A 22,244-nucleotide genomic window follows, 5' to 3' on the forward strand; every position below is an offset into this window, starting at 1 on the left:
TTCTTGCCCTTGATGACCTCTGATCCGTTTCATCGCCAAGAGGCTTGTGTTTTTTGGAAGGCCCTGGAGCCCGGGGTTAGGAAGAAGGAAGTGTTTGGAGAAGAAAATATTTGGAGAAAAGAGTGAGAAAGGGGAAAAGACCGCGGTCTGATGATGTTTGTTCTTTCACGGCGCGGGATAGTCAGATGCCAATGTTTTCGAGGCGGCGCAGAGATGGAGAATTGACGAAGGAGCTCCGCGGTGAAAGACTTCTTGAATTGCCTGAAGTCTCTCAATCCTCCTGCCAGCGAGGCACTTACTTCTACCCATCACAAGGACCTTTCTAATGTCATCATATTACGGTATGCAGTAGAGCTGATGAAGCTGGCATCACTCCTGTCCGGCACCTCCGAAGTTGAACAAGATACCATAAGAACTGACTAATATAATGCAGTGCACAGATTCCAATCGTTTGAGGAATCCGTATTGTTTGAGCCATCTGGCATTACAACCACTCCTACCAGCATGCGCATATCGTCCTCTGGCTAGCTAGCGTGCCTGATCCCGATGCGCTTGGGACGCCTGCTCAGTGGGACGGCTTTGCTGCATTATGGGGATCTCACATTGTTACTACGGTGGAGCCGCGAGCTGACTCTCGGCTTGCCACGGGCGCCAATCTAGGCGTGCATCTGGGTCACTACATGTTACTTGAGCGATTGAATTGGAATACATTCGTGGGCTCACAGATTCATCTTTTCCAGGGGTTGACGCTTCACCATGCACTTTGTCATAGTCCGGGATTATGTATGTTGCAGATTGAATTAACCTTGAGAAAGATGGGACGTTTTTGTGGACGAGTGATCAGTTTCATGTTAGGGAGAATTATGAGCATTGGCACCCGCAGGGTGGGTTGATGAGGAATCCGATTATAGTGCTTGGGTGAGGAGGTTGCAGGTTCTGAGGAGGTTGGAGAGGTTGTTTGGGGCGAGGATTGTTTTTGGTGAATGATAGGGAGGTTGCGATCCGGTTTATGAGCGAGAGGAGTGTTTGGGAGTGAGGGGTGTTGGTGGGAACTTGATTGGTATATGATATTGGATCAAACTCATATACATTGATGTTATTCTTTGGGAAATATAATTATGCTCCGCTATGATGGTTTTCATAGATAGATCCATAAAGGGTGGACTGATTCTTACGGACAGCCCTTTAACTGCACATTCGTTGGAGGAGCTAAACCCAAGCTAGGTTTCTACTAGGGGATGCTTGACCACTGTATACTTTCTGTTTGCCAGTCTGATAATACAAGGCCTACACACTCTCATTTTCCATTATAATTTCAGTAATGTTCGTCAAATAACGAAACGGTAAATACACGAATAGAAAACAAAATCAACAAAGTCAAAGAATTATATACGCGAACAATATAATACAACATAAGAACTTAGCAAAACACACAGCCTTCCGCCCTTCCCTCAATCAGCACATAACCGAGATCTGATCAAGATAAGCATGCACAGGGGACTGTGAAGTCAGCTTAAAGGTAATCGAGGTAGACGATGAAGTCGCCACGAAAGTAGACTGGTACATCTTCCAAACGTTCTTGGCACTTGTTCCAATATTATATAAGGACGTAGTTGTAGCACTGTTGTCAACGGAGACCAGCAGTGCGGACGTGGCGCCTCCACTCACGTAGTAAGAGTAGAAGGATACCGTGTACGTTTTACCAGGGGTAGTTGCAAGTGACTGTTTGATGGATGATGTGCTCACGCTGTTACCGGTTGCGGAGAGATCGATTGCGTAGGTGCCAGACTTTCCGGGGACAAATGAATAGCGTCCGCTACCACTGACGGTCGATGACCAGGGTGAGAGAGATCCGCTCTCGAAACCGGGGTTCGAGACACGGTTCACTCCGCAAGTTGGAGCGCTCGTCACTGTTGAGGTGATCGTGGTCGTGGTAGTCGTCGAGACTGTCTTGGTCGTGGTAACCTCGATGGTTGACGTGGTGAATTTAGTGTCAGTGACATCGACTGTATTGACGATCGTGCTTTGGAGCGTGACTGGTTGAGTGGTGGTGACTCCGAAGAAAGAAGTTGAAGTAATCGTTGCCACTTCCGTAACGTCGATGGTAGTTGTCGAGGTCTCGGTGCTCGTCACAGATGCCGTTTCGGTAGCAGTGATATCGGCAGTCTGGGTAACTCTCTGGCTGGATGTGATATCGACGGTTTCGGTATTAGTTTGAACCGTGGTGAGATCAGTCGTGGCAGTGTTTGTCACGTCCGCTGTGACATTGTCCGTCACCGAGGCAGTTACTTCGGATGTAATATCCAAAGTGGTCGAGATTGTCACGTCAGTAGTGACCGTGGCAGTGACGAGGTCGGTCTCAGTGGTTGGGGCATCCAATGTGACTGTCACTGTGAAAGTATCGGTGGCAGTCGTAGTAGACGAGGATGTGACGGTTGCTGTCTCATCAATGGTTACTGTACTCGTGACATCGGTGGTGACGGTGTTGGTCACGACCGTAGTCAAGAGACTGGGTGTGTTGGTCACAAAATCGGTTGTATACTTTGTGATGTAGATGGTATGGGTTCCAGGCGCGTCGGTGTGAATGGTGATAGTCTTAGTGACCTATTCAATTAATTAGCATTTGGTCTGCAAGATTCAATCGATATAGAGCGTACTGTAGGCTTTGCGACTGTCGTCGTGGTATACGCCGTTGACAGCCACTTCTCATCCCACAGGATAGAGCATGCGCTTGACAGGTGACTGTCGTCAATGTTCTTCAAGGCGAAAGGAGTGGGTAGTGCAGCACGTGCGTTGATCTCGTCCCGCTTGGCAGGTGCAACAGTTGTTACTGCGGTTGTAGTGACAGTAACGCCATCAGTCCTGACGGAAGTGATTGTGGCAGTGATGTAGTCGGTCTCCGTGGCAGAGAGCGTGTTGGTCGAGGTAATGAAATCGGTGTTAATAAGAGTCAGAGACTGTGTATCAGTCGTAGTCACATCCACTTCCTGAGTGGTTGTAGATGGAACAGTGTTCGTCGCCGTTGCAGTGGCGGTATTAGTGAAGGAAATGGTAGTTGTCTCGGTATGGTAGTTTGTGATGGTGTCAGTTGCGATTTCCGTGTAAAGATTGGTGACATAGTTGGTCGCAAAGTCCGTGATGTATGATGTAACGTAGACTGTCTCATAGTCGGTGATCGTATTTGAGAAAGTCTCGGTGGTAGTGTCCGTGAAATACTGGGTGAGAGTGGCAGTCGTGTCATCAGTGATTACCTGAGTGACTGTGTTCGTGATGAAGCTAGTAACCGATCTGGTGACTGTTTCATAGTCAGGTTGAGTCAGGAAGACGGTGGATACATCCACACTTGTAGAAGTGGATAGGTCTGTGATCGTCAAAGGCACAGTCTCAGTGAAAGTTGATGTCGCAAAAAGAGTGGTGGTTATCGGAGACCGGGCAATTGTCGAGGTGATCCCCTGAGTGGTCGTCTTTGTCACTTCACGAGAATGATCGGTGATAGTTTGAGTGATCTTGACGGTAGTTGGCGCTGGAGTCACCATCTTGGTTTTGGTAGTAACATCAGACTGGTGAATGAGTTCGCGACAGAAAGGGCGTCCGCCGGGGCATCCTTCAACCAAACGAACGATTTCCTTGAAGGGCCCCTCATGCCAATTGGGTGACGGGTCATGATTGATGGGACAAGATTCGCCATGGTCCTCCGAAGGCAGGGCTGAAGTAGTGGCAGCGGTTGCCAATGCCAACCATAATGCGGACTTCCACATCATGATGAGTCCTCGCAAATTGACAAGACGTAACGAAGGCACCGTCCAGAAGCCCCGTAATATTGATGACTGGGTGATAGCTTTATATTCATATCGACGAGCGTGAGTCCTCTATGGGCCTCACGGTGGCTCGATTGGCGTAAACATGGCGGCCAGATAATCTCCGAAAAGTCCAAGTTTGGGGGGACTCTGTCAAAGTATACATCTCAAAGCGAGCTATTGAGCCAATCCCATAGGTTATGAGCAAGGACTTAAGCGAAAGAGTGATGGTTTGGTGGAAGCTAGTCTCCGTCTGGCCAAGCTTCCATGTGTTCGTCCCAAAAGCAGCCACAGGAGGCGATAGAGTGGCGCGCACTATTAAAGTGGCACTAGGGAGACCCTGCTCCAGGTCCCAGGAACACACTTTTTAGGGTCAGGAACCGATGGCAAACGAGAAGGAGCCCTCCATTAGGGTCGCTTACATTGGCCGACAAGGCTAAAAGCATGTCAGATTCTTGAGAGGAGGGGCTTAGGGGTCTCCGAAAGGATGAGCTTACTTGACCCCAGTGGACGTAAGAGGAGAGAGTCACACCCGAAAGGAAAACGGCTGTTCTTGCCGCTCGGCTAGATTCACCTATTCACGGGTTTTCACTTTCACCTCTTAAATATGGCGCAACTTGTCATTGGAAGTTTATGCTGGATGGGCAATTTCGGTTTAAGTCTCTACCTTTGCTTGTTACTAGGCGTGAGCACTTGCTCTTTCCTGTTGTTACAATAGATCAGGGGAGATTATTCCTGGCGACTTCGAGGTAGATAGTAAGTAGCCCTGGTGTTCCATACACATAAGCGAGGGCTTCTTTTCTTTGTATTTTCACGATTGAGAATGCCTCTCAAGGGTTCATCTAGAACAAATAATTAGTACTAACCATGAATACTGGAGTACATGAATTATAGCCCGTAGGTACTGACAGACACAATGATGGCGACCGTAAATTGTCATTTACATGCAATTATGACCAAGACTTAGCATTTCCTATACCTTTTGACTTTATATACCTGCTCTATAATGGAATATATAATCCTACTAGAGATTATATCATGCATTATCAGCTACTCGATGCTACAGGTGAGTGATACAAGACCATAAGGAAGATGTTAATCTAGATTACCCAATCGGGACTAGCGCGTTCTGCCCGCACGCGTCGGCGCGTCTCTTTCGCTATCAGAGATTCAGAGACTCAGAGGGGAACAACTCCGCCAATTATCCAAGGTCCAAACCATTGACATGACCGGCACGCTTGAATGATTCCATCGTCGCCCAATTTCCTCTCATCATTCGATCCCGCCCTCCATCTCCATTCCGAAGACCTTACCAACGCCCCCCAACCTTCCTTCGGAGTCTTTCTCCGACGATATCGAGGCAATCCACCTACATCGCCTCGAACAGACCCGCAATAAAGTCGTGATACAACATCGAGCCTGGAATTTATCTGATGTGTTTCGAAGTGACGACGATATAACCCCAGGTCAGACCTTTGCGTGCGCGATTGTCCAGTTTCGAGACTGATGTTGGCATCAAACAGATACTCCGACAAAAAAATACTCCAAGACACCGCGTCGAAACGCGCTGACTCGCGCCCAAACTTTATCATTTCTTCCCTCCTCGCCTCCAATCTCAAATATGCCTTTTATTACAAACCCCGGGGCCGCCGTGCTCGGTGACTCGGACGGCAATGCGCAAAAGCGAAAAGTCGCCGATCTTGAAGAGAACTCCTCACAGGCCGAACCTAAGCGACCGAAGTTCCTGGGAGGATTTGTGGATGACGACGACGAGGATGAAGATGATGAAGTCGCTGCGATGCGTGACGAGCAGCTCAAGAGCCAATTCGAACTACAAGAAAACCCCGAGCCAGCACCGACAGACCTCCCTGGTATTCTGGAAGAACCGCAGAACCTCGCATTTCCCACTTCACAAAATGATGATACGCCCACGATCTCAAGAATACAAGCCGAAATCGCATCTCGCCCGGCTTCAACTCCGTTAAATGGGGTCCCGATCCAGATCAAAACGTGCGGCGGTAAAACCCACCATATCCCTCTTCGCAAGGCCAGTGCTCCCGTTTCTTACGAGCGTATGATCGCCAGTCGCTCCGAGACCGACCCCGGCCGAGCAAAGAGGAGCTACTACGGTATCGAAATTCACAAATTGCTGGACGAGGCTGCAAAGGAAACAAAAGCTGCCAAGGCAGCACCGCGGCCTCCAGTGCAAGAGTCGATTGAAAGGACAGAAGGGGATGCAAAGCAGAAAAAGATAGATTCCATGATGTGGACAGAAAAATACCGTGCTCGCAAATTCACCGATCTGATTGGCGACGAGCGAACACACCGTGCAGTGCTTCGCTGGTTGAAGGGCTGGGAGCCAATTGTCTTCCCCGGCTTGGCCAAGTCTTCCCGATCTAAGAAGGGTGGTCAAGAGGACGAGAATGAGGAGCGCATGCACCGCAAGGTCCTCTTGCTTAGTGGCCCCCCTGGTCTCGGTAAGACTACATTAGCACATGTATGCGCCAAACAGGCGGGCTACGAGGTGCTCGAAATCAATGCCAGTGATGAGCGCAGCAGAGATGTGGTTAAGGGCCGCATTCGTGATGCGCTAGGAACCGAGAATGTCAAAGGTGCCAACGTTGAGGTTGGTGAAAACAAGGTCCGTCGGGCTGCCAAGCCAGTATGTATCGTGGTTGATGAAGTCGACGGCGTTGTTGGAGGAGCTGGCAGCGGCGGTGAAGGTGGCTTTATGAAAGCCTTGATTGATTTGGTGATGCTTGACCAGCGAAATGCCCGATATACCGCTGAGAATGGCGGCAATGCCGGCAAGAAGCGCAAAGGCGATACTTTCCGCTTCCTGCGGCCGTTGATTCTGGTTTGCAACGACCTATATCATCCCAGTCTTCGCCCTCTGCGGGCCTCTACAATTGCGGAGATGATTCATGTTCGACAAGCACCTTTGGAGAATGTTGTTCAGCGTGTGAAGAACATTTTCAGCCGAGAAGGTATTCCATGTGACGGTGATGGAGCCCGAAGGCTATGCGAAGCCGCTTGGGGATTGGAATCGCGAAGGAAACGCGGTTCTAAGAACAACGGATCCGCCGAGGGTGATATTCGAAGCGTTCTTGTTGCTGCGGAGTGGGTGGCGCATAAGCTTCGGAATGAAAGCTCTTCATCTCTGAGACTGACTCGAAATTGGTTAGAGTCACGAGTGCTCAGTGCCTCTACCGAAGGCGGCTCCTTTTTCAAGGAGATGAGTCGTGGAGGCGTCCGTGAGATTGTGAATCGGGTCTTCGCCGAAGGGGCCGGGTTCACTGATGCTCCCACTGGCATGTCCTTCCAGGACAAGTTCGACAACTCTAACAGCCGTGTTCCAGTGGGAGTAGCGGATCTGCGTAAACGACACGCCATCAATCGGCTGCGGGAGATGGTCGATGCCAGTGGTGAGCATGACCGATGTGTCACCGACTGCTTTGCTGCATACCCCAACCAGCAGTACCGAGATGATAATTTCCTCTCGAAACCCACTGCCGCTTACGACTGGCTTCATTTCCATGACTCGATCTCTTCGAGGGTACATCAATCCCAAGAGTGGGAATTGGGTCCCTATCTGAGCCAGTCCACACTCGCTTTCCATCATCTCTTCGCCTCCGCTGCCGGCAAGATCGAGGCGAATGATCGCGACAATGAGGATGAAAATGCCGAGGAGGAGCATCCTTTCTCGGGGCCCAAGGCGGATTTCCTTGTGTTTGAGGCACAGAAAGAGAACCGCTCTATCCTGAACGGATTCCACTCATCTTTATCAGCGCCTATGATTCGCTTGTTCCGGTCCACCGATAGCGTCGTCACTGACCTCATCCCTCATTTGATTCGAATGCTGTCACCAGATGTTAAGCCCGTTATTGTACGTGGAGGCGGCGAGCAGAGGAGCACAGCCAGTGTCCGCAAGGAAAGCGAGCGTACACTCGTTCAGTCTGCCGTGCGGGTCATGTCCGGTATGGGTGTCACCTTTGAGAAAGTTCGAGTGGAGCACGAAGGCGGGAGCCATGGCGGATGGGCCTACAGAATGGAGCCGTAAGTGAAACCCATATCTTTCCATGTGCTTGACAGATAAGAACTAATGCCCCACTCCAGATCCATCGATTCGCTCGTCGCATTCTCCAAGATGACGGGCGTCTCTTCAGCATCTGCACCGGTCCGTTATGCGGTTCGCCAAGTTCTGGACCAGGAGTATCGCAAGGAGACTTTGCGCAAGCAATCTGATGCCAAGAATGCTGCCAATGGTAGATCTTTTAACGGTCAATCTGCCAAGGAACAGGGTGGTGCTGCTCGTAAAGTTAGCGGGTATGCCGTTAAACGAGACTTCTTCGGACGGGTGATTCAAGAGCCCGTTCGAGAGACCACGGAAACCGAGGATGGCAATCCATCGGATGAAACTTCCAAGGCGGGCCGGAAGGTGTGGGTTACTTACCATGAAGGTTTCTCAAATGCAGTTCGCAAGCCAATCTCCATGGGAGAGTTGTTGGCGGGTTTGTGATGAATTTGGATAGCATGTTTCTGAGCGTCTCTGTGTTTCCGTCGGTTCTATCATTCATGTTGCACATTTAGCATAACTTCTCATATCATGATTACCCAGACTCTAGTTCTAGTTTTTGTTAATACAACATGCAAGTATACTACATTCTTACGAGGAATACACGTTATTCATAATCAAGTAAAGTTCATTGCATGGAAGAGATATCCACTCCATACATTCTAAAAACAAAAGGCAAAGCAATCTAGGTCATAATTATGAAACAAAAACAACAGGTGCAAGATCCAAAAAAGTAACAAAAAAAGTATTAGAAACAGTATTGGTATCCAGGGTCATTCCATCGTCGCAAAAGCGGCTCCATCGAAAAGGCGGTGGTATCAAAGCAAGCAAGCCCAAAAAAGAAGAACAAGAGTCGAAACAAGAAAACAGCAGAAGGCGTGTTGAAACCAAGTATGAATGGCGTATTGTGCCCAATTGATAGGTATCTTTCGTGGCGGTGTTGTCGTCTCACTCAATATGCCAACCTCCCCATTTACCGCATACTGAAGTAGCTAGCAACAGCCTCATTGTGAATAGCCTGCTTGGCATAGAAAGCATCCGACTTGTTGACGTGCTTAGGCTCGGACTTGGAGCTCAGCGAGAACCACTTCTTCTTGTTGGGGAAGTCGGTGCCCTTTAGCGTTGTTGCGGTGGAAACGGTGGAATGTGTGGAGGCGGCGTCAGAAGACATGGTCTTGGAGGAGCTCTTGGAGGAGGTGAAGCTGGACATTTTGGGTGGAGGGTTTGTTTTTGAGGGTTGTTGTTTGGATGGTATAGTTGTGGTTGGTTTGTAGTTTGGTTGGTCAAGGATGTTTTGCTTTGTTGACGAGGTGGAAAGTATAGTCAAGATGAGGAATGTTTGTTGAACAGAGAAACTTGTTTGAAGGTTCTTTGCAATGTAGACTTGATTGATTTGATTGTAATGGAATGGATAATGATTCTTTTCGTCCGGGGATCCCAGGGTCTTATATACTTGGAATCCTCCCAGCAAAGTCCATCCAGCTTGTATTGTTAATCCGTGATTCACTCCGATACTAAAAAATTCCATTCATATCTTTTAAAAAATTAGAATTCTCAAAGCCACAGCCCCACCACTCAGCCATGAGAAAAAAACGAGTCAATCCTCGAATAAACTCTAGCATTAGAGCCTGAGAAAAAAAGACGTCAGAGCCAGAAGCCTCGAGTGGGTCCCGACTAAAATGAATTAGTACTCCGTCGCGGGTTCGGACTAGACATCGGAGTTCAAATAGACGCTAAAACGACCAGCCCAGTGGATCGCAGATGACCAATCTACACGAGCTCACTAGCACATGTCAACGCCCCAGCCAAAGGGCGCATCCGCTGACACGTCGCGTGTATCAGATAATCATGATACTGACAGGAGTTTCCTCGCTTCCTTGGAGCCTAAGCCCTAACAGGCTTCATAGTTGAAGGCATCCAAGTTTATCCCAACGCGTAACTTTCGGATCTTGACCGTCTCGTTTCTGGCTCTGTGGATCTGGACCCCCGACGACCCCCCGACTTCTCCAGATATGGGATAGGCCCAGCATCACAGGGCGTGGATGATCAAGTCTTCGCTGGCAGGTATCTCGAAACTGGCTCTGGCTCGTATACGGCTCCGCATCCGATATCCGCGTCCATCTTGATTCTTGAGTCACGGCCTGAGGCCAAATCTCGACCTCGCTGCTGCCTTGGAGGATTCTCGCCTGAAAGGCTTAAATCAGTATGTATCGGCATTGCAGCAAGGCTCGGAACACGTTCCTATTGTTCATCAAAACCTTGAAGTCAGATGAATTTAGCCAGAACATCCAGATCCGAGTGGCTCCACTTCCCGCAGCCCATTTTTTTATATCCTTACGGGCTCGGGGTCCCAAAACGGAGCCCAAAGGGCCTAAATGGAGTATTTGGACCTGGCGAGACTAAATTACGGAGTACAGCCTTGCGGCTATCAGCGGTGATCTTGCGCACACATACGCATCTAAAGTGCAAACGGTATAAACTAAACAAAATTTTCCAAAATCTACACGTCTACTGTAGTCTGTGGAGTCCTTGATCGAATACATGATTGACGTGATGTTTGATTTCCAAGCAAACAAAGCTATCATCCCTCTCGTTGGGTCATGGCATCGCTGTACGAACTGTGGCTTGGAAGTGAGTCAATACGAGTCCATTCGGGGTTGTGGGATAAGCCAATCAATTATACCAAATCCATGGATTCATGGACCGTATTTATTGAAGGGCGTACGAATCAGATCTTCTTTGCTTTGAAATCCCGTCAATGAAATCATTCTCTGATCGTATTTCAATATTCCTGTTGATTCCTTCCAACTAAAATGATGGCGTGATGGCGGTTAGATGTGTTTCCTGGGAGCGTTTGTCAGGTTTAGTCCGAACTTTGGACTGTCTAGTCCGATGGTTGATTTTTTACTCCGATCCTTACTCCGAGTGCCCCTCTGAGGTTGTGTAAACGATACTACTTGATTGAGGCGAATGGAATATAGAATTTTCAGTCCGAGGAGACTATTCAAGTGAACATTTTCTATTTTGGAATGTTGAATTGATGCGAGCTATTTTTGTGGTTCTGCCAGCTCCTAATTCTACTCCGAGGACTGGCAATTGACTCCCAATGCGGGATTGCTTCTCTGGCCAGTCGGCCTTGTATAACCAAAGTACTCCGTTTATGCTAGGGGAAACGGGATTGGCTCATTCAGATCCGGCCTGACAAATCCGAAAGGCTTATCAAGATTGAACGAGTCGCAGAGTGATCACAATCTATACCGACTCAATAAACCCCTGTCGATATCCATTCTGCCCCCATAAACGAGCCTCTTCCCGCACATCTCTCAAGCGAGCTCCAATACGAGGCCTAACGCGGTCCGTTACCGCGTCGTAATCGTTTGGGATCGCCAAACCGCGCCCTTCGGTCTTGGATCATGCACATCTCCACTATGTGCCCGCTTTCACGAAAATTGCTTATAAAGACTCGAAGAATGACTCCAACGTGCGCGGGCAAGGGCGTCGCTACTAAATTCCTTCTTTAGTGCGACGGAAGCAAGAGTCATTCATGGTCAAGGTCGATGATTCAGGAGTGTTTGTCAAAAGGTCGAGTTTTCTAAAAAGAGCATGTGTGGAGGGTTGGAACCTTCAACCTAGTGCTTTTAGGTATGGATACTTATCATTCCGATGAGCCCGGCGGGGCATGAAGGGTGTCAGGTGGCAAAATGGTCAATTTCAGCACTCTAATGCCCCGGAAAACAGATATTGGGACCTACTATATATATGTTCAACCCAACCTTATGCCAACCCTTCACCGACCACCTAACAACCTCGCAACCCGGCTTTTGTTTAACCAAAATCATCCCCTGAGACCTCTACCCAGGGATCAGATCGTATTCAGAGTCACACTGAACACATTTGTCAGGCTTATAATATCGGTTACGAGAGAAGGAGCTCGATTACTCAACGTTGCCGGCTGAGCACTAACCCATCAGGACGCGGCGTAAAGTCAACTCCTTCGATTGCCTACAAAACGTGCAGAACACGGGCTTCCTGTGAGGTCATAATGCTATACGAGAAACATGCCTATTGGAAAATTCCCAGCCGTTTCCTAATTATGACCAATGGTGGCTCACAACCCCGGACATCAGGATTCCACAACAATACTATCGGGTGCGCTAAGGTTCCACTTTGGTAATTTGTCAGCGACTCTCTGGGGCAGACGGTCGGCTATCAAGACGCCGATGCCGAATGTCCTGAATAATACGCAGGATAATGTTTGAGCTTCGTGGCCCCGAGATGGGATCTACGTGGGAGGTATTAGGTGGCCAGTTGTGGAGTGAAGATTATTTAAGAAGTATGTGTTCTCCAGATTTCATCTTGATAGCTGCAGATTGCACCATTTTCAACCAACCACCTCGACATCAATTCTTGTTCATTATACTCTTATTTTAAGCCTCAATCTTAAGAACAGATAACCAAAATGTCTTCCCTCAAGCCCATCAAGCTCTATGGCCACGGCCCCGGACCTAACCCCTGGAAGGTCGTCATGGTCTTCGAAGAACTCAACATTCCCTACGAAAACACCGTCGTTGCTTTCGCCGATATGAAAAAGGAGCCCTTCGAGTCCGTCAACCCAAATGGCCGTGTCCCGGCTATCGAAGATCCCAATACTGGCATTACCCTATGGGAGTCCGGCGCTATCCTCGAGTACCTAGTCGAGACTTACGACAAGGAACACACCATCAGCTTCGAAGCCGGCTCCAAGGACTACTTCCTCGCCAAGCAATGGCTGCACTTCCAAATGTCCGGCCAGGGTCCTTACTTCGGCCAGGCTGTGTGGTTTACCCGCTACCACCCGGAGAAGATCGAGAGTGCCAAGGAGCGCTACGTGAAGGAGATCCGTCGTGTTTCGGGTGTTCTGGACGGATTCCTGGCGGATAAGGAGTATCTTGTTGGTGATAAGTTCAGCTATGTTGATCTTGCTTTCGTTCCTTGGTATAATGTTGTCGGCATGTTTGATATTGACCTGGCGAAGGAGTTCCCTCATGTTGATGCTTGGTTAAATCGCCAGAAGGCTCGTCCTTCTATTGAGGCGGCCTTGAAGGCTCGGGCTGATGCAATTGCGGCTCTGTAAAAGATCTGATTGTTGATTGTTATGAGTTGTATATGAACCACTTCGCTCTTCTGTTAATACGCGACTGTATAAAGGAGAAAAATGAGATAGAAAGTTGGTGTGTGATCTCGGACAGATAGCTCGTTGTAGGATCCTGTATAATCCATCTTATAGTCCAGTATCAAAATACAGCTGTAATTAGCTGCCCGTAGACAAAAAGAATCCTTGATAGAAGACTTACTCCATATTGAACATCAACAAGGTCCTTGTCGTGCCAGTAAAAGGACAAAGCAGGTGTCACTACGCTAGTCCTATTTGCGACTAGCGTTGATTAGAGTCTTGGCACAGCGACCGCGAGTTTTCCGTGTCGCGACATCCACCTCCCCCATTGAATCAAGCACCCGTCCAATCATCCCTCCCTGGCCTGATTTCCCATCAGTGTGGGCCATCTTTCGTCTTATCCTCGCTCGCGTCTGACATCTCGCTCTTGTAACGCGTAATCAATTGCGCTGCGCAAGGTCGGATAACCAACGAAAGGGCAAGGAGTCGATCTTCTGTCGCCCGCGACAGCAGCTATCCATAGGATAAACCATCATGGACGGAACTTCCGTCAACCCAGGTACGCCTGAGAACTTGTACCCCATGACTGGCACTGAGGTTGTTGCGGATGCGGCGAATACCTCAGGTATAGCCGACCCAGCCACCTAAGCCGCTCTCAGTTAATGTCACGTCGATGCTGACCAAATGAATAGAGGCGCAATCGCGCCAGGAGTCGCCCGAGAAGAAGGTAGAGTCTTCTGCTGGATTAGATAACCCGCTCGATGCCCCTACCTCCCCCAAGCCTCACAATGGTGATGCCGAACCGGAAGATGAGGAGATGGGTGGCACCGAGACCGATGCCAAGCCTGATACCGAGGGTCTAGAGGATGCAGCTGGAGAGTCACAGCCTCCAGAGACAGCGACAGAAGGTCTGGAGGATGCTGTGGGAGAAGACCAGCCGGCGCCTAGCAAGTCGGCTTTGGAAGGGAAAGCACGCGATCAACTCGTCTCTCAAACCCACGCAATCATCCTCCCTAGCTACGCAACTTGGTTCGACATGAACACCATCAATGCCATCGAGAAGAAGGCTTTGGCAGAGTTCTTCAACGGCCGCAACCGAAGCAAGACCCCGGCTACCTACAAGGACTATCGTGATTTCATGATCAACACCTACCGCCTGAACCCCATTGAATACTTGACTGTCACTGCCTGCCGTCGCAATCTCGCTGGTGATGTCTGTGCTATTATGCGTGTTCACTCTTTCCTCGAGCAGTGGGGCTTGATCAACTACCAGGTGAGCTTAGAAGACAGTGCTCCTGCCGCTATGAATTAGAACTAACCCCTCAGGTCGACCCCCAATCCCGCCCCTCCAATATCGGCCCCCCATTTACTGGCCACTTCCGCGTTATCGCCGATACCCCACGAGGCCTGCAGCCCTTCCAGCCCGGCCCACACCCCACTGTCACCGCTGGCAAGGCTCTCCCTTCCACCGACCGCGCTGCCTCGGCCACCCCCGCCAAGGGCGATGTCAACCTTGAACTGCGCCGCAACATCTACGACGAGAAGGGCAAGGATGTGACACCAGCTGAAGATAAGGAGAAGCATACCAATGGCGAGGCCACAAATGGCATCGAGCCCTCAGAGCCCAAGAAGAAGTCCCACTGCTTCTCTTGTGGTATAGACTGCACACGCCTTCGTTTCCACTACGCCAAGTCGGCCCCGACATCAGCCAATGCAAACATTCCCGACACCAAATACGATCTGTGCCCGAACTGCTTCCTTCAGGGCCGCATGCCCTCTAGCCACAATGCTTCTGACTTTGTGAAGCTCGAAGATAAGGGTCACTCTCATGTGGCTGACAAGGACGCTCCATGGTCTGATTCAGAGCTTGTTCTGCTGTTGGAGGGTCTGGAGAACTTTGATGACAACTGGGAACAGATTGCGAACCACGTTGGAACACGGACGCGCGAAGAGTGTGTGATGAAGTTCTTGTCTTTGGAGATTGAGGACAAATATGTTGAAGATATTCCCGAGCTGCGCTCTGGTGCTGCCCGCGATCCCATCAGCCAGTCAGAGAACCCCGTCCTGTCCGTGGTCGCCTTCCTTGCCCAGATGGCCGAGCCTTCAGTGGCCGCTGCCGCTGCCGGCCGCTCTGTCGATGAGATCCGGAAGGAGCTCCGCAGCCAGTTGGAGAAGGGCGATGGTAAGGCCAAGGAGTCTGTCAAGGCAGAGGACTCCATGGAGGTGGATACCGTTCGCGAGGGCGAGCAGCAGACCCAGAAGCCCAAGGAGTCCCTGTCAACTGTTGCTTTGGCGGCTTCAGCAGCTCGCGCCGGAGCTCTCGCTTCTCACGAAGAGCGTGAGATGACCCGTCTGGTTGGCGCTGCTGTCAACGTGACTCTGCAGAAGTTCGAGATCAAGCTGCAACAGTTCAACGAGATGGAGGAAATTATCGAGGCCGAGCGTCGGGAACTCGAGCAGGCGCGCCGACAGCTCTTCCTCGACCGGATGGCTTTCAAGAAGCGTGTTATGGAAGCCCAGGAAGCCCTGAAGGTAGTCAGCGACCAGGGTCCCAACGAGCACACCAACGCCATGCTCGCCGGTGCTGCCACAGCCGGTATCGGTAACAACTACGGCTTCCAGCCCCAAGCTGGTGAGGCTCAACCGGGTGCCCAGCCCTTGAGCGCTGAGGCCGGTGCCGATTTCAAGTCGCTCGACCTGTGAGCTAAGCTTTGCCCGATTTGTGTATGATATCCCATGGATGTTGGAGGAGGCAAGCGGGTGCAGTGGTGATGGTGAATGGAGACTGCCGGTCTTTCTGGTGGTGTTATGAATATTCTGTTTTGAACTTTTGTCTATCTGTCTGGCTAGGAAAAGGCGCAGTATCTTTTGATTATCCGTTGGGAGTTTGAGTCGATTCTGATTTCGATTTCATCCTCTGGATAAGACCTCCAAGACCCCTTTTCCAGGTGGTTTTGCTTTGGGCGACAGGGGATGAAAACGGGGGGACTCGGATGTTTTTTATTCAATTTCCAACTTCTCTTGGATGTGTTTACTTTTTTTTTCTTCTAATCATATGTCCACGATGGAATCTTTCGCCTTTCTTTAATGCACTTGATAGACCACATGGGGTAAGTATGTTAAGTATGTCATTGATTAAATTGTATTATGGTATCTTGTAGTATCTTTACATCCAAGCTTCTAAATGCCAACCGGCTCTCGTCATCACCGGCGGATCCTAGCATCATTGGGAATACTCCTAGTAGATTGAGGTTGACCTGGTGTCAAAAACGAATGCAAAAATGCATCCCACCCTGCAGACCCATACTTAGGAGGTTCAACCCGCGTATGCTCCTCAGCACCAAGCTGCGGCATATCCTCGTCTTCATTATCATCGTCTTCACTATTAACCACCGAAGCAGACAGCGGCTCATCAATACGACGCCTCTTCCGCCGATTCTCAACCAGCGCATCCTCCACATCGCCTACTTCATACCCGAACTCCTCCCATTCACCACGGTAGAGGACACGATCGCGCCATTCGACCATGTCTTGGGGGGCTTTGCGTTCGGCGGCGGGTCTGCGCGAGGCATCTTTGTCGTCTTGGTATGTTGTAATGGGGGTTTCGAGGTAAGGTGGGGCTTGTTTTTCGAGGAGATGCCAGAGTTTGAGTTCTTCGGTGCGACTGTGTTCTCGGTCGAGGGTGTCGGCGTGCTCTTCTTCTGCGTCGAAGGGGTTGTCATCTGAGGATGATGATGGATTGGGGGAGGGGGGTTCGGTTGGTTGTCGGGATCTCATTCTTGATGGGTGGTGTGAGTCTTCCTCGTCGGAATATTCTTTGTCGTAGTCTTCTTCTTCGACTTCTTCTTCGACTTCGACGTCGGTGTCCGTTGCATTGGCGAGGGTTACGTCTTTGACGCGTTTGAAGTAATCTATTTCTCCGTTGAGAATCATCTCGGCCAGATCGTAGTCGAATGTTTTGGCCTTCCAGCCCTTTTTTTGTTGTCTGTCCTCAATAACTAGCTCGTTCCGGCGGGCAAGTTTGAGCAGAAAGTTCGATCGATTGTGTTTCATGTTTAGAATGTTGATGGCGGCCTTGACATCTTTCTTGCGAACCGCATTGGCTCGTGTACGGCCGTACTGGCGCTGGCTGCGTATCCGACTCATGGCCATGAACTGTGATGACTGTATCAAACGACGTGTGAGGCTGACAGTCAGGGCGTAAAAGTCCATGAGTGCATCGCCGCTGATTGAGGGCGATTCATTTTTCGCCTGGACGATATTCACCCAGTTATCTGCCTGTTGCGAACCGCCGAAATTCATAAAGAATCGCTGTTCGAGTTTAATCCATGTTGGGAGATTGAGAAGGTTGGCAGGAAGGTGTATATCGCCACGTAACGGGACATCCTGTTCAGCCGCTAGCAGTTGTTGGGCCTGAGCGGTATTGACAGTCCAATTATCGTCGTATCGCATCCGCGCAGCCCGTACGGAGTCAAGGTCCTCTTTTGCCCTGAGACCACGAGCATACTCCTCTAGCTCAGCGCAGCACTGCTCGCTGACCTCGGCGGCGGCAGGGACGTCACCCATGATGACGGTTTTGACGTGTCGCTCGAGAAGATGCTGGCTTGCTAGACCGCGATGGAGAAGCCGGAGATGATCCATGACTTCGAGTTCCGACTTGGTCCCAATCGCAGCGGCAATCTCTTTGATGCCATTTTTGCCTTTCCTATCAAGCACATTGTATAGAATCTCTTTCTCCGTTGCAGTCCAGATCACCGCTCCATGTTGATGGACGTTGTGAATCTCCTCATCTTCTCTGACTGTCGAGAAAGTAATATCGTTTTCGACCTCCGTCACGAGCGAGGCATAGGCCTCAAGGATATTCGGCGACACACGTTGAATGTGATCATGAAGTGTTTCGAATTGGTTATCTCGGACGTCGAAGCCTGGGGTTGGGTCTAAGTCGGATTCCGGATGTGAATCTGAGAAGATGCCTTCTTTATTCTCATCGTCGGATGAGACATTCACTGTCTCAATTCGCGACGAAGAGCGCCGACTACGCGCCCGCTGCGGCTTTTCATCGACACTAAATGCGGACTCGGAGTCGGAAATTTCGTCGGGCGCAAAGGATGACTCGGAACTGCTCATCGTGCAGGCGTGCAGACTGCCAGCGCATCTGGAGAGACCGAAGGCGAGGACATCACAGCTGCACCTGTGAGCTTAAAGAGTGTATGCAGGCGAAATGTAGAGCAGAAATTAAGACAGAAAAAAGTTGAGCTCTCCAGGTCCACCTGAATAGGAACTGACGTTATCGCGGCGCCCGATAAGAATGTTTGCACTGTTTGTGATCACATTTCAATCCGCCGAGCTGCTCTCTTCTTCTTAGTATGGAGTTCATTCGCAGATTTGGGCTTCTGGCGATTTCACAGCCCTGGAGGAGAGCTCCAAGGAGGCTGTTAGTGTCGCACTACTGGCGGAATGCTCGTCGAAACTCCACAGTGCCGCCACTGCCCGGCTCGTCCAGCATTGTACTCCGCGATTACCAGGAAGAGTGCATACAATCGGTGCTCAACTACCTCGACGAGGGTCACCGGCGCCTTGGGATATCTCTAGCAACTGGAGCTGGAAAGACAGTATGATCTTCTATTCCTTAATCTCTGAGCATCCTGCTGATTATCCTAGGTCATCTTCACACAGCTTATCAGCCGGATTCCACCACGCGATGCGGAAGCTACGAAGACTATGATTATCGTCCACCGGCGCGAACTCGTCGAACAAGCTGCGAAACATTGCCGCCTAGCATACCCGGATAAGATTGTGGAGATTGAAATGGGAAACAATGTTGCGACAGGACATGGAGATATTATCATTGCATCCGTGCAGACACTTGCCCGAGGCCGCATTCACAAGTTCGACCCGAAGCTCTTCAAGTTGATCCTTGTGGATGAAGCACATCATATCGTTGCACGATCGTACCGTGAAGCGCTGGGCCATTTTGGACTCAATGAGCCATCTCCAAATGCACCAGTTCTTGTTGGTGTCTCGGCTACTTTTGCGCGATTCGACGGGCTGAAACTCGGCGCCGCAATCGATCACATTGTCTACCACAAAGATTACGTGGACATGATTGGTGAAAAATGGCTGGCCAATGCAGTATTCACGACCGTGAAATCCGAGGCGAATCTCTCAAATGTCAAAAAGGACAAGTTTGGCGATTTTGCTCTGGGCTCGCTTTCCGAGGCGGTTAACACTGCGAATACCAACAACATCACCGTGCGTGCCTGGATGGCTAATGCCGAAGGTCGGAAGTCTACACTTGTCTTTTGTGTGGACGTCGAGCATGCCAAACAACTGACCGCAACGTTTCGGGAACACGGCGTTGATGCTCGGTACATAACTGCCACCACTCATAAGAATGTACGCTCCGAGCAGCTGGAGGCGTTCAAAAAGCAAGAGTTTCCTGTGCTTCTGAATTGTGGTCTGTTTACTGAAGGCACGGATATCCCCAACATTGATTGCGTACTCTTGGCGCGTCCGACCAGATCCAGGAATTTGCTTATTCAGATGATTGGACGTGGACTGCGTCTGTTCCCCGGAAAAGAAGACTGTCATATCATTGACATGGTTGCTTCATTGGCAACGGGTGTCTTGTCAACACCAACATTGTTTGGACTCCACCCCGACGAAGTATTGAACCAGTCTTCTGTGGAAGATATTCGAGAAGGGCGTGCGGAAGATAAGCTGCTCAAGCCATCAGAAGACCCAGTGGCAGGCCAGGAGGGTGATGGTGATGTCAATATCCAGTTCACCAAATACGACAGCATCTACGACCTGCTAGATGACACACGCTCTGAGAAACACATCCGTTCTCTCAGTCCAAACTCCTGGGTCCGAGTTGATGATCAAAAATACCTTTTGTCAGAATCTTCAGGCTGGCTAACCCTGGAGAAAGAAGAAGACATGTACAACGTGTATCACGTCATGAAATTCACCAACCCAATGACCGAGACACCACAATTCACACGTCCCCGACGAATCGCTTCAGGAACAGACCTTGAAACAGCCGTCCGTGCTGCTGACACCTACGCCAGTAGCAAATTTGACGAGCGATACATTGCATCATGGAAGCCCTGGAGGCAGAATCCGGCCACATCTGGACAAATTCAGTTATTGAACAAAGCTCGCATCCGGGAAGGTAAACTACGACCTGGGGATCTGACGAGGGGCCAAGCGGCCGATATGATCACAAAACTGAAGTTTGGGGGCAAGAAGCGATTTAAGAGTATTGAAGTTCAAAAACGCAAGGCTGAGCGGAAAGAAAAGGCCATGAATGAATTCGATGAGCTGCGCAGGAGGACTAATGTCAAGGTTGGGCCTGTGGAAGGCTGATGGCCTTGGTTGACGAGATGAAAGTAAGCCAATACATGGCCAAATTGTACAATAACCAAACCCTCTGCACATGTATTTTACCTAATTTATAATCAATATCCTCTGTTCGTCACTTGGAACCCGCGGGGAAGATATACGAACGTGTTTGCGAGCTATCGATTCGAGATGTCAGTTTATTCTGTCCGGTGTCTTCGAATGGGTGATAAAGTCTCGTATTAGATCCATCGAGGATGAGCTGTGGCCCCAAAACGAAGTTCTCAAATTTAACAACATTGTTCGAAAATAAAGATCGCTAAGTCAACAAAGAAGATAATTCTACAGGCCACCCCAATGTCCCACATTATACTATACTGACCATTATCCACCGGAAAGGCTTCCTTCCTTCCATAAAAGGCGTACCTAAAATTCGATTAGTTCATGCACTATTTCCAAATCCGAAGAATATTCGAAGAAGATTAACTCATTCTTTCACACCAAGCATGCACATTCCTATCACCGATTTGCTTCCGACACTGCGCCTGAAAAATCTTCGAGACATGCACACCCCATTCCCAAACCTGCGTACAAAGCCTAAGCCCGTAAGCCTCAATAGCTTGCTGCGACATAATCTGCTGGTACCTCCCAAGCTCCTTGAGATAAGGATCTCTAGGCCAGGGTGAGTATGGCAAGAAATAAGTAAGCTGCGTGACATCCTCGAAGCCGGCGTCGATGAGCCAGTCTTTCAAAAACGTTTGGATGTTGTAGGGAACAAAAAACAGATCGAGGATAGAAAGACTTGCTCAATGCACACATCCTTTTGCGAAATACTTACTGAAAGCCTAACTTCTATGGCTTGCCTTTTTAAGTTGTAGTTTTAGTGCTCATTCTCCTTGCGGTGAGAGGCTGCACGATGCCGAGCTAAAGCCCATTATCGAGGAGGGCTAGAATGGGGGACCGAGCCTAAGGCCAACAATGGACCGAGTGTAGTTTAATCCCGGCGGGGCTAGATAAATAGGAGTATGCAAGTATACTGTCCAATGAGAATCGAAAGTTAAACTAAGACAAGCTCCCCTCCCGCACTCGATTTCTACCTAAGCTTCTCCACGACCCGACCATACATTCTAGAACCCTGAGAATACCCGGGCTGCCTTCTGTGGGGTGGGAGAAGGTTGGCCTAGCCACACACTGTAGTACACGATGCATTCCGCCAGGAAGTGCGCCCGGCACAAAGACCGATAATTCAGTCCAGTCAGCCCGGGTCAAGTTGTTAAGGGAGTGGAAAAAAGGAGGGGAATCTACTTGGCACTAAGACCTAGAAGGGTACGGAGTAAGCTTATGAACGAAACAAGGGATTTATCAAATACCACTAAGGTCCTTTTAGGATAGGTCCGTTCATACTCTACTCCACACAACTCCCGTCCTTCAATACTACCTTAGTTCTCGGTGGCTAAACTCAGAAAGTTCCAGAAAGTACACTGCCGTATCCTGATGTAGCTCGGATTACACAGACCCCATAGATAATTTCCTACAAGAGATGCACCGTAGCCAGCTTGTCAAGACTTGACGATCTGCCTGCCAGAGGACTAGTGGCCTAACACTAATAAGAGGTTTAGCATAATGTGCTAGCTAACAGAAAAATAGGACGAAGTACAGGCTCGTAAATTGTTACTGACACATCCCGTACTCCAGACTACAAATAACGTAGTCTTGACTGTCCAGTGCCCAAGAGATATTATAACTTGCGAAAAATAACTTTACCCTCGCCTGCTGATCCATTTTCGAATGACCAAATATTGAAAAAATTCATGTCTTAATGGCCTAGTCAAGAAAAAGTAAAGGTCGGAACAAGCCGATACAAATGTAGATGAGTATG

General features: G+C 49.6%; 7 protein-coding genes across 7 annotated transcripts; 4 read left to right on the top strand and 3 right to left on the bottom strand.

Moving 5' to 3' along the window:
• Positions 1 to 1,392: 1,392 nt before the first annotated feature.
• N7473_003323 (uncharacterized protein) lies at positions 1,393 to 3,758 on the bottom strand (the record flags this gene model as incomplete). Its single annotated transcript, XM_057149263.1, has 2 exons — positions 1,393 to 2,604; positions 2,658 to 3,758. 2 exons carry the CDS (start codon positions 3,756 to 3,758, stop codon positions 1,456 to 1,458), a joined length of 2,250 nt encoding a protein of 749 aa, XP_057012917.1. The 3' UTR covers positions 1,393 to 1,455.
• Positions 3,759 to 5,418: 1,660 nt separating this feature from the next.
• Positions 5,419 to 8,316, top strand: N7473_003324 (putative sister chromatid cohesion factor (Chl12); the record flags this gene model as incomplete). Its single annotated transcript, XM_057149264.1, has 2 exons — positions 5,419 to 7,853; positions 7,914 to 8,316. 2 exons carry the CDS (start codon positions 5,419 to 5,421, stop codon positions 8,314 to 8,316), a joined length of 2,838 nt encoding a protein of 945 aa, XP_057012918.1.
• Positions 8,317 to 8,845: 529 nt separating this feature from the next.
• On the bottom strand, positions 8,846 to 9,082 carry N7473_003325 (uncharacterized protein; the record flags this gene model as incomplete). The annotated part of the gene is made up of 1 exon (XM_057149265.1): positions 8,846 to 9,082. The coding sequence occupies one exon, from the start codon at positions 9,080 to 9,082 to the stop codon at positions 8,846 to 8,848; it is 237 nt and encodes a 78-aa protein (XP_057012919.1).
• Positions 9,083 to 12,331: 3,249 nt separating this feature from the next.
• N7473_003326 (glutathione S-transferase family protein) lies at positions 12,332 to 12,985 on the top strand (the record flags this gene model as incomplete). Its single annotated transcript, XM_057149266.1, has 1 exon — positions 12,332 to 12,985. The coding sequence occupies one exon, from the start codon at positions 12,332 to 12,334 to the stop codon at positions 12,983 to 12,985; it is 654 nt and encodes a 217-aa protein (XP_057012920.1).
• Positions 12,986 to 13,558: 573 nt separating this feature from the next.
• rscE (uncharacterized protein) lies at positions 13,559 to 15,727 on the top strand (the record flags this gene model as incomplete). The annotated part of the gene is made up of 3 exons (XM_057149267.1): positions 13,559 to 13,583; positions 13,717 to 14,297; positions 14,351 to 15,727. The coding sequence occupies 3 exons, from the start codon at positions 13,559 to 13,561 to the stop codon at positions 15,725 to 15,727; spliced, it is 1,983 nt and encodes a 660-aa protein (XP_057012921.1).
• A 501-nt stretch (positions 15,728 to 16,228) lies between these two features.
• Positions 16,229 to 18,151, bottom strand: N7473_003328 (uncharacterized protein; the record flags this gene model as incomplete). The annotated part of the gene is made up of 1 exon (XM_057149268.1): positions 16,229 to 18,151. One exon carries the CDS (start codon positions 18,149 to 18,151, stop codon positions 16,229 to 16,231), a length of 1,923 nt encoding a protein of 640 aa, XP_057012922.1.
• A 239-nt stretch (positions 18,152 to 18,390) lies between these two features.
• Positions 18,391 to 20,392, top strand: N7473_003329 (DEAD/DEAH box helicase; the record flags this gene model as incomplete). Its single annotated transcript, XM_057149269.1, has 2 exons — positions 18,391 to 18,636; positions 18,686 to 20,392. 2 exons carry the CDS (start codon positions 18,391 to 18,393, stop codon positions 20,390 to 20,392), a joined length of 1,953 nt encoding a protein of 650 aa, XP_057012923.1.
• Positions 20,393 to 22,244: the final 1,852 nt, after the last annotated feature.

This window comes from Penicillium subrubescens, assembly GCF_028828155.1.
Source record: "Penicillium subrubescens strain IBT 31985 chromosome Unknown utg000002l_segment0_segment0, whole genome shotgun sequence".
Lineage (NCBI taxonomy): Eukaryota > Fungi > Ascomycota > Eurotiomycetes > Eurotiales > Aspergillaceae > Penicillium > Penicillium subrubescens.